At 40.6% G+C, this 11,748-nt stretch overlaps 1 protein-coding gene across 1 annotated transcript; it reads right to left on the reverse strand.

The window, feature by feature from the left end:
* Positions 1-135: 135 nt before the first annotated feature.
* On the reverse strand, positions 136-4,409 carry LOC143135109 (uncharacterized). The gene is made up of 7 exons (XM_076295829.1): positions 4,279-4,409; positions 4,059-4,195; positions 3,633-3,726; positions 3,148-3,477; positions 2,898-3,063; positions 2,672-2,796; positions 136-1,895 (listed from the first exon to the last, which is right to left on the reverse strand). Exons 2-7 carry the CDS (start codon positions 4,193-4,195, stop codon positions 1,572-1,574), a joined length of 1,176 nt encoding a protein of 391 aa, XP_076151944.1. The 5' UTR covers positions 4,279-4,409; the 3' UTR covers positions 136-1,571.
* Positions 4,410-11,748: the final 7,339 nt, after the last annotated feature.

Raw genomic sequence — 11,748 nt, forward strand, 5'->3', positions numbered from 1 at the left:
GATGGCATTGAGCCCGAGGTCATTGCTATCATCATTAACTTTGACTCCACTGGGTCTGTTCTTTCTCTCACTGTATCCATAGTTAAAGCTCTGAAAGTCCTTCACCAAATACTGAAAAAGAAGCTTTAACTCGTACTGTACAACACCTTCTAGTAGGTCGTGCATAATATCCACTGCATAATTGTCTGAGGAATGAAAAAATTGCAGTGCATTTAGAGGACAGGTTCTCTTAACACCAAATGAGTGAACTAGAGTGGGATTTTGTGCCATGGCATTGCAGTGTTCTGAGTAGAGCTCCTTTGTGTGAAGAATTAGGTCTGGGTCATCCTCACTAAAGACTGACTGCAAACGTGTCTTGTCAGTTAAACAAAACCGACAACAGTAAGTTGCACTGAACGATTCAACCATACCAAAAAGTCCATGTATAGCTAAATTATCCCCAGTAACCTGAATAACAGACCCCTTTAATGGTGTATCTGAAAAGGGTACCTGGATTCCCTGTGTCTCCAAAACTTTTAAGTCATGAACAAGAGGCTGTAGGATTGGATCAAAACCATATTTCTTTAAGTCCTCTGAATGAAAAAGCGCCACAAGATGAATGTTCATCAAAACTGAATTCAGCTTCATTGGCAAATTCCTTAAAATAAAGTAAACACAGCCAAGTTTGTGAATTCCCTTTTTAGAGCCTAGCGGATTGGCTGTTTCAAAATCATCATAATAAAGCTGAATTTGAAGAGCATGTTCTTGCTGTGAAAATAATGGATGATTTCTGAAATATGAACCATCATTAATGTCTTTGAAAATGCCATCTTCATGAAGCTTCACTTGCTGGAAACAGTTGCTGAGTTCCCGATTAGTAAACATCGACTCAAGAGTTCCCAAAATAGGCACATAAACAAATTTGTCATTAACAGGAATTTGACTGTATACACCAGTAGTTCTATCCTTGCGTAGATCATAACGCACACCAAGAACATGCCCTACTGGTTCCACAATTTTCCATTTTTTCTCAAAATGTCTTTGCCTCTTAGTTTCAGTATTGAGGGATGAAAATGGATTTTCAAGCTGCTCAAAACAGTCTTTAACTTTATTTAGAGTTTGTTCAGTTACCTCAGACGAAAGACATTTAAGAACAGTGTCCTGTGCTTGGACATGGACGTCATTTACAAATTCCTCCATTGAACCAACTAAAGACTGCACAGTACTTTCAGAGACTCCAGATGCTTGTACTTGAGCCACAATAGAGCTACACATATCCAGTAACTGTCTTTTTTCAAGAGGAGCTGAGTAGCTTACGAGAGAAACTTCACTTGGCAGTTGATCAGGAACACAAACATTACTCTCAACATTGTCGAAAGGAACAATAGAACTTGAAGCTACACAGTCTCCATGTACTCTCAATAAATGTTTCTTGAATCCACAATATGTGTAAAAAACAGAAGAACACCCATTCTCTCCACATTTCAAACGCAATGTACGTCCTGGGTACAACGCATGACCAAACTTCAAATGTTGAAAAAAAACGGAGCAACTTTTGTGCTGTACCTTGCAAATGTAACAGGTGAACATTTTCAAACCTCAATATGATCAACTTTTGCTCGGATTTCCTTGACCCGTGGACTCTCTTTTGTAGTGCCGACGTCAATCCCATATACGGTAGTCTGAATGAAGGTGTAGAAGTTGCACAAGGCCTCATCGTAGGATACAGCAAAGACGAAGTGGGCCTTAAACAGTTCGTCGAATGCAGCCACAGCTGTCTGCGCCACGCAGGGAATGGCCTTCTGATCGAGGATGACGTAAAACTTTTGGATACTACTCTTTTTTTCTCCAACACAGAGGAGGAAGGACTGTGCTGATCCAAATCTGTCCAGGAATGTCACCATGCTCGTCCCCACCTAAGAGTGTTGGAGGGGAAATTAGGAACAGTAATTTGTTTACAAACCAAAGAGGCAGAAAAATAATTTTCCATCTTCTTTTAGCTGGATAGGCGTCTAAACACCTCTAAATGACATGGCACGTTAAAAGCAGAGCTTTTTTGGGATCTACTGAATGTCTATTCAACAAAGGGCAACGTACATAAATAATAATTAATTTTCTCTCATCATCTTGGCCTCCTTGATTACAGTGCCACCACAGCAGTGAATAAAATATCTCCAAATCATTTTAAGAGCATTATTTTATGTAAACAATATACTTCAACCATTTGGTCATCAGACTGCAACCCTAAAATATATACAATGAATATTCAATTATGGATTAAACAAGATGAAATATGTTTTTACCTATCCTTCACTAAGAGGCATTTTCTTTTAAAGGAACTTGCCAATATTTTAAATAGTATCCCCCAAAGTTAGATAAGATGATACATACACTTCTCGTTACTGTGTGTGCAGTAACTCAGTCTGATGTTCTATCTCTGCTTGTTGCTTCTGCCCACCTCAATAAGCTATGCAAAACTAGGCTAGTAGTGGGTATGTCAGATTGAGTTACTGCACGCACAGAGACAAGGAGACGATAAATAATAAATAATTTCCCTAAATGTTGGTGTGTCCCTCTAACTGCTGCGAGAGGGAAATTCAAACAGCTGAGCAAGAAAGTGACAAATCATAGGTAAATTAAGTGTTAAAAGAGGTGAAGCAACATTCAGTCACTATTTATGTCCTAAACATACCTTCATGAACTTGACCACATGGTCAGCAGCTTCAGTGGCACTGATTTTCCCATGTCTTTTTCCTTTTGCGGTTGGAGGCAAGAGATGAACGAGCAGGAGGATAGCTGCCAAGTCACTGTCCCATCCTAGTGGATTAGTATGGCAACACCCACACCCCATCAGTACACAGTCATAGTTAAAAAGCGCATATGAAGAACACTGGCAAACACAATCCGTGGACACTTACCACAATCATTCGATTCCTCTTGAGCGGACAGAAGGTCATCCACATGAGTACCAGGGCGAAGGCCTTTGCAGACAGCGATAATCCTAGGTTTGTAGAACGTTGGCCATTTTGCAATAAACTTGCCCGAGACGTCTTCTCCAAATAGCATTGTGAAGTCTTGGTTAACCTAACACAGACAGAAACCATATTAAAACATGGTACACAACACATTTAATAACTGGTACATCAAGCAAGTCTCTATTATTCTTACCAAGCCTGGTGTATCCAAGAATCGGGGGAAGTGATCTAGGATAACTGAAGACTGGTCTGGATCGTGTAGCATACTCTGACGGTGCTTGAAGGTTGCCTTCATTTTCTCCTTAACAACTGGTTGGTCTGCTGAATGCTTCATCACGGACATCGCTTCTCTGCATTCATCACCTGACAGCTGCTCAGATGTTGATGTCTCACGCAGGGTCTTAGGGCCATGTTGATCAGCAGACTTGGGGCTCCTCTTTAAGTCACTTGTGGTATTGCGCTGAACCGTTTTCAATCTGTAGGCCAGGTAACCTTGGCCACTGTGAGGATCGTAGTAATGTTCCTGTCAGACAAGAACACAGGCAAGACACTATTAATCAATCAATCAGTCAATATTAAAATCCATCAAAGCTGATGTCTGTATCAGGACCCCAAAATAAGGTTTTTCTCTATACATGACCAAGACTAAATGAGAGGTTCCTGTTGCATAATACTCACATAACCAGTTGGTGAAGCCTTATCCTTCAAATTGGGGAAAAGGGTGACTATTCCTAGGGCATAGGTCACGCGGACATTGATTGGTGGGACCCTCCTACACCATAGCAAGATAGGGACAGTTTGAAATATAAGCACATTATGAATTTTATGCCAGCAACACATCTCAAAAAAGTTGGGACGGGGGCAACGAAACGCTAGAAAAGTTGTGTAATAGACAACAAAAGAAGGAACATTTCACAACTAATTAGGTTAACTGGCATCAGAAACTTTTTTCTCTGTCAACAGTTGATATGTTGGTCTTTGCACTATTCACAATTAAATAAAGGGTTTTCAGAATTTGTAAATCATAGCATTCTGTTTTCATTAACATTGTACACAGCGTCTTAATTCTTCTGGAATTGGGGTTGTATTTTATTGGTCACTTACCCATGACTCTCGACCATATCTGCCACCAGGATGTTGACGAGTTTCCTTCTTGTTTGATCAGAAAGGCCTTTGGTTGCGTTGTACTCTTTGAATATGTCTTCACCCCCGGTTTTTTGATGTAGAGCTACATAGACCATCTGTAATATAGAGGTTGCATGTAAACTTGCTATGCATTTTGAACATTTTTTGACATCCTACCAACAACCTAAGAACAACTTACATCTTTTGCTGCCTTACTGTCAGGTGGTCCTTCTACCAGTTGCCTTCTCCGTGCTTTGGTGCATTCTGTAATAACAGTGGAGCCTGAACTCACAGACTCAACTGAAGAGAATGACCTCACAGAATCAATGGGTGAGAATGATCCCTCTTCTGAGCAGGAGGCCTCAGAGACCTCTTTCTCAGCTAAGGGAAGAAAAGGGATTTGGGGGGGGGGGTTATAATATTTAACATTAGTTGGGAAATATATTTTGCATAAGGCAACATCACCACAGTGGCCTGATCTTGCATATTTGCTCTCTGACATCTGCAGTTGTAACAATAGCAATATTGTTGTTTCTGTTCCTATTGACAGATGTACTAATTCATTCTAAACAAAAGCATCTGCTAAATGTCCTAAATGTAAATGCAATGGGAGGGGCGTTTCTGTGTCTTACCAGAGTCCTCAGTGAACACCTTGAAAGATACTGCAGCAGATCTCACTAACTCATCAAAAATGTCAGCATCTACATCAACTCCTGAGGAGTCCTTCAGGTCCACATCAGATTCAATTGGCAGGTTGAATTTAGCTGAAACTGAGATCCAAAACACTGTTATTTCCCAACTATTAACCACAGTTGATATAGTAATTTTGTAAAATTCCTGCATCCCTGCAACTAATACTTGGGTGCAGTGCGGCCAATACACGGAAACGGCTTTTTATCTCATTGGACTACCATTGGATTACCAATGCACTACAGCGTGAAGGTGACGATAATGCACTTAAAAGCTGTTTGGTAACAGCACCACAACCACATGCCATTAAGTTTTAACCTATGACATGATGAAATAACTTCCGATAAACTGTCGGTACAGTTCTGTTTTAGATATGTAAAACAATCATGAGGTTTACACACTTTGCTGTTAATAATCAAAAACTGACACATAATGACATGCAATATTAGGTGTGATGTAAAAATTGTCGAGATAACCTTTTACTTACCTTCTTGAATGAACTGAAAGTAATCATAGCGGTCATCCTTCATTGGTATTCGAACCCATTTCAGGACACCCTTGCACTCCACTTGAACCAGCATTTCTTTCTTAAAAAAACAAAATATGATACAACACAAATCTCAGGCCAACAGTTAAACATCCAGACATGTCATATTTGCAATTAGCCTGTATATCAAGTGTCCTGCAAAATTTGGCAAATCCAAATACGCCCATGGTGACCTGAGCCTATCTGACTCCTACTGCCCATTACTACCCATTTTCACTTCCACCAAACCCAGCATAGCCTAATCAAATATATTTATATTTATTTTAAATATCTGACTGATGGTCAGTGGGCAAATTTCCGTTTTGTACTTTAGATTTTATTCGGTGAAAATGAGCATGCATGCATGCAAGTCGAGTTGTCCGTAGCAACATTTTGTATGGGAGAAAACGGGAGGCTAACGTTCATTTTTTTCCCCCTGTTCCCCTATTTCAGCAAATCCCTCAACTACATACTACTCAAATACATACTGCCATTCCTTCTCTCTCTACAATCTCAGAATGCCATTACATTCTTCCTTTATCTTCTTTCGTTGTTGTTATATTACTTGCTGAACTTGATGAATTCGGTGGTTCCGCTTCTTCCGCGGCCCCTTCGTAGGTTCTGAAATAGCGCGAAACCGCTAACGTTGATGGGAACTGTAGTTCTTAAAGGAACACGCCAACCAATGTCAGTAGTAATATATGTTCTTACCTTAACTTTCACGAGTTGAGTCATACCTCTCCCATGTCCGTACGTGCACTCAAACGCTCTGGTGCGCGGCTGGACTGTGTTAGCATGTTGCTATGCTAGCGGGCTTTGACGGCAACTAAGCGTAGAAGTAATCAAAAACATCCACGTTTTACCGACTTAAATACAGTTGCACGAGTAGTTGATAGAAATGCTACGGCCACGCAACGTGAAACGTGGCGATTTTCCAAGCGAATAAACCGGAGAACTACAATGTGTGGCGCAATAGCACTTGGGAGTACTTCGACCTAGCGTAGTAGTATTGTTAACACCTAATTGTAGATCCTATCCACCACAGAGTTTAGAATCCATGCTGGATCGACCCTCAGCCTCTCCCTCCCCTCTGAGCGAGAGAGAGGCACACACACTAGAGATGCGCTGATGGGCTATTATTTCAACCATAACTGCATAGCAAAACTTATCATCCATCAGCCATCCATCAACACCAAAGTTTTTTGACCAATCTTCGAAACGGCACCCGCACCATCCGCTGGTTGTTTTAATGTAGGCTATATGGGTGATGCAGCGCTGCTGACGTGAGGCTAGAAAGCCCTTGCCTGTTCTAGGAAGACTGATCCAATAAAGCAAATATATTAAAAGGCTAAAGTCGTACATTGGTTATGTTGTATCCCCAGAATATCAGCAGCAAACTCAGTCTCTGTCTCGCAAAACAGTCTCCAAATAAAACGCACATCGACCTGTTGCTTATACTGCCAGCTTGTGACAATATATCGTCCAAAATGCTTGATTGCATTGCATTCTCCACATTTTTAGCTAAATTTTCATGTACCACATCAGCATTTTTGTTCAGTGAATCTTTTGTAAATTGCTTTAAAATGAATTGCGCTGTCTGTCTGAAAAAGACGCGCTCGTGCAGTCAAAATGAATGGGAGTCTTCAGAACAGGCTTTCAGTCACCCTGACATAACAGTGTGTAAAGTAGCCTATAATGTGAATGACTTGTTATTTTATCAAGGATTTCTTTCTTTTTGCAAAAAATAAAGTACAATAGGCATTAATTAGTAGGCCAGGAGCATGTTGAAATTATGTGGCAAATTGCGTTTTTTATTACAATGATAACATTGTAAAAGGACGTGACCGAAGCTGAGGCAAGCCAGGCAATAGGCCTATAGGCCCGACGGTAATTGTAAAGCAATTTACAAAAGATTCACTGAACAAAAATGCTGATGTGGTACATGAAAATGTAGCTAAAAATGTGGAGAATGCAATGCAATCAAGCATTTTGGACGATATATTTTCACAAGCTGGGAGAAAAGGCAACAGGCCGATGTGCGTTTTATTTGGAGACTGTTTTGCGAGACAGAGACTGAGTTTGCTGCTGATATTCTGGGGATAGGCTACAACATAGCCAATGTACGACTTTAGCCTTTTAATATATTTGCTGCATTGGATCAGTCTTCCTAGAACAGGCAAGGGCTTTCTAGCCTCACGTCAGCAGCGCTGCATCACCCATATAGCCTACATTAAAACAACCAGCGAATGGTGGGCGGGTGCCGTTTCGAAAATTGGTCAAAAAACTTTGGTGTTGATGGATGGCTGCTGGATGATAAGTTTTGCTATGCAGTTATGGTTGAAATAATAGCCCATCAGCGCATCTCTAGTGTGTGTGCCTCTCTCTCGCTCAGAGGGGAGGGAGAGGCTGAGTCCAGCATGGATTCTAAACTCTGTGGTGGATAGGATCTACAATTAGGTGTTAACAATACTACTAGGCTAGGTCGAAGTACTCCCAAGTGCTATTGCGCCACACATTGTAGTTTTCCGGTTTATTCGCTTGGAAAATCGCCACGTTTCACATTGCGTGGCCGTAGCATTTCTATCAACTACTCGTGCAACTGTATTTAAGTCGGTAAAACGTGGATGTTTTTGATTACTTCTACGCTTAGTTGCCGTCAAAGCCCGCTAGCATAGCAACATGCTAACACAGTCCAGCCGCGCACCAGAGCGTTTGAGTGCACGTAGCTGCTACGGACACGGGAGAGGTATGACTCAACTCGTGAAAGTTAAGGTAAGAACATATATTACTACTGACATTGGGTGGCGTGTTCCTTTAATGCTGCGTTCGCAACGTCTTTCTACCAGTAATGCTTTTCCATGTTGCAATGTATTTTTGTAGACAATTATGGACATGGTTAGAAGGTCATGTCATAAGTCAGACCAATCCTGTCACTGATGGCTAGCATACATGTTTTCACCATCTCTCAGTGGCACTGGCTACGTTAAAGTTCACTTAACGTTAGCCAGCTTGCTAGCAATAACGTAACGTGCTAACTTACTCCCGCCGAACACTGCACATTGCTAGCAACTAGTACAGCCTAATAACTTCGCTTTTTAAGTCCAGCGATATATTCCCGCTTACACAGTAGGTTTATTATCAGGGAGTAAACTTTTCACGAACGTTAACGTTATAGCAGCTAGCTGCTAGTCTAACCTGAGAGCAAGTTATTGAGTCATGCTAAAAGCTTTGCTATAACCTAGCTATTACCTAACGTTACAATACAAAATAGACAATTACAACTTAAATAAGCACAAGTTATGAAGCAAATATGAATTATGATAAAATAACAGGTGTATGACTAAGTCTTGAATACCCCCAGACAGTCAAATTAAGCACTTACCTTCTACCGTCTTGAGTATTCCCCTTGTGAAAGAAAATGGCGCAGGAGAAAGTTTTTTCGTCTTCATCACGTCCTGGACAACCGTTACGTGAGGGCGTGGCTTAGATCTGCCTTAACACCAAAAAAGCTTAACACTCTGATTTGACAACGCAAATAAGTCACAGGCAACACTAGCAGTGCTATTTCATAACTGCGTGGTGTTAAAATAACACCAACACTCTATATTCAACACCGTCCCTAACATTTTAACACTCATGTATTTGCTGTGTGTTACTGTCAATCCTAAAATCTAATAATTCATGTGTTCAACTCCAGAATTATTTATGTAACACATAATTATTTGTATAATATTCATGAATAGTTACAAGAGCACTCATTATTTTATAATAATATGGTTTTTTTTTTTGGTAACAGGGTTGACATAGCACACATACCTCCATTGACTATTTGTTAAAGTAAATAAATAAATAAATAAATAAGATAGCCTGAGATGGCACCGCATGTTTTTCTGAGAGGTAAGAATCTACTTCATCCAAATAGGTGCTTCAAGATTTTAAAAACAGTACTTATTAGATATTTTGAATGCAAAATGGCACGTTTTCGTGGAATGACCCACATACTGTATCTTATTCTGTTCAATTCACATCAAGTCTTCTCTGTCAAAGCTAAACACTCTTCCCTTTTTTTATTAGTTTTCTTGTTTTTCCTAAACTCACCATAACACACTGAGATCATGTGCATTTGTATGACTTTTATAAGCTTCAGATTTGTTATTTAGCTTATTGTCTAACAGTTATTAATTATTAAAATGATATTATCTGTTTGATCAACAGCATTACAATACTCAGTGATGGGGCCATGGAAATGGCACTGGAAGTCTGCATCAAGCCAGAAAAACAAATAAACAGCTGTAGAGTCGAGCAGAGTTTGTGTTTCAGATGTCTTAGCAACATCTCGTGCCAGAGCCCTGAAATGCCTTGAAGGGGTCATACAAGAGTTGACTGCACTAGTAGTAGCTGCCTAGTCATTGGTTAGTAAATAGTAACCAATATAGTAGTGATCAAACTTGAGAATTGAGAATCCTATCCCTGGCCATGAAGCTACAACACTGTGACGTTCAGACGTTGTTGCCTGGCAGCCATATACTGTAGCAGTGATGGAAAGGGACTCAAAACAGTGCTGATGGTTTGAAAATGTCAGTAAAATTCAACTAGAACATATATGCCATCCATCATATAAAAGGCAATGGCAATGACAAAAACCGAATGACACTTAATAACAGAAGCGTTACAAACGTTTATGACTTGTTTTTTACACGTTCATGACAGTGTCATGTCACTCTTATATCGATACTGTCAAGTAAAGTGTAACCAAACACCAAAAAAAAAAATAATCCAAAAAATGCAAATCCAAATCAATAACTAAACTTCAAAGAGCAACACAATCAAACTGCTCAATTCTGGAACTGCAACACTTTTTTTTGTGTGAGCAAAAGAGTCTACCTAACACAGTGTGCACTCAATGTCTGTTTTAAGCCCATGTGCGGATAGGCTACTCTATACTGGTAACAGACTCTGGTTACTTGACCTACTGTTCAGAAAGACAAAAGTTCATACAAAATGACAAAGGGGGTTTCTGTCATCTAGGAAAAATATACTGAAAAGCAAAGCTTTTTATCCTGAAAAGTAGAAGTAAAAATAAGAGTACAGTTATTACTTGGCCCTCAACCTGAGATTAGACTAATTTTTGTTAACCCCAACCCTAGAATTATTCATAATAAAAAGGGAGATTCTGTTGCCTGGCAACTGAGGAGAGCTGTAATTATGTATGTTTTAAGGCATTACTTCCCACGGAGGTTGGGGTGGCATGTCACTGTCACGGGTGCCCTTTACTGTATATTCGACATGAACTGTTTAATAGGGCCTTCACCGTTGGTCTTCCATCATGGCTCCCCTTTTACATTCAAAAGGAAAAAAGGTGGATTGTCCGCACACTTGCTCCCATCAGGAATGTTTATTGTAAGTCAATAAAAATTCCTGATGGGAGCAAGTGTGCGGACAATCCACCTTTTTTCCTTTTGATAGTCTAGCACTTTTTGTCCAGCACCTGCCTTGGATGTGTGCACCAACAAACTACTTACCTCTTTTACATTCACCACTTTGCAGATAGCATTATAGACATTGCCTAAATAGCTACACAATTCTGGTGCTAATGTCTTAAGAAGGTGTGTTTCTTCCTTATGGGCTGCATTAATCATTAGCTTATAATGAGAATGCAGTGTGTGCTTGTGTGAAGTTGAGGATGTATGAGGAATTGACTTGGGAGTTCTCTCTCTCTCTCTCTCTCTCTCTCTCTGTGTGTGTGTGTGTGTGTGTGTGTGTGTGTGTGTGTGTGTGTGTGGCTTAGTATCCATGTGAGCCAAAGTTGATTAATGCCTGAGAGCGCCAGTGCTGCAGGGGAAGACAGCCGATAAAGTGCCATCAGAAGGGAGCTGTGCCCCTCCCTGCCACATGCTCGTTAAATAACTTCACACTAACGTGCCCGTTAAGTAACTCACACACACACACACACACACACACACACACATTTAAATTCTTTATTTGGATTAGAAGATAAGCATATATCATGGCATAATCCAAATGTGATTGAAAGGTGTACAACAGCAGCCAATATCCAGTCCATTATGCACATTAGGGGTAAAGGTGGCACCTACGCCTCCATATGTAGAGGCTACCAATTACTGCTGATACAGAGCAATATCTTGTCAGTTTCTTGGCCTTGTTCTTATGTAGTCCGCAGATCTGCAGGCCTCTTACACACATCTTGTGCACATGGCCTAAACTACCAAAAATGAGGGCAATGATTTTACAGGAGTAGCCAGAATTATTAAAAACATTGTACCATGGTTGAGGGTTGCCAGTTCGAGCCCCGACCAGTAGGCACGGCTGAAGTGCCCTTGAGCAAGGCACCTAACCCCTCACTGCTCCCTGAGCGCCGCTGTTGTTGCAGGCAGCTCACTGCGCCGGGATTAGTGTGTGCTTCACTTCACTGTGTGCTGAGTGTGTTTCACT

Source organism: Alosa pseudoharengus, unplaced genomic scaffold (genome assembly GCF_046254945.1).
Source record: "Alosa pseudoharengus isolate Yale_2024_CS ecotype anadromous, Long Island Sound unplaced genomic scaffold, YU_APseudo_1.1 YU_APseudo_1.1_scf_2, whole genome shotgun sequence".
Taxonomy (NCBI): Eukaryota; Metazoa; Chordata; class Actinopteri; order Clupeiformes; family Clupeidae; genus Alosa; species Alosa pseudoharengus.

Bases quoted from the DNA above. Each gene is read 5' to 3' on its own strand.
- LOC143135109 (XM_076295829.1), bottom strand. From the start codon at position 4,195: ATGGTCTATGTAGCTCTACATCAAAAAACCGGGGGTGAAGACATATTC. The intron at 2,797-2,897 runs GTAAGTGTCCAC...CTAATCCACTAG, and splicing joins AGAGGAATCGAATGATTGTG to GATGGGACAGTGACTTGGCA. The intron at 1,896-2,671 runs GTATGTTTAGGA...CAACACTCTTAG, and splicing joins ATGTGGTCAAGTTCATGAAG to GTGGGGACGAGCATGGTGAC.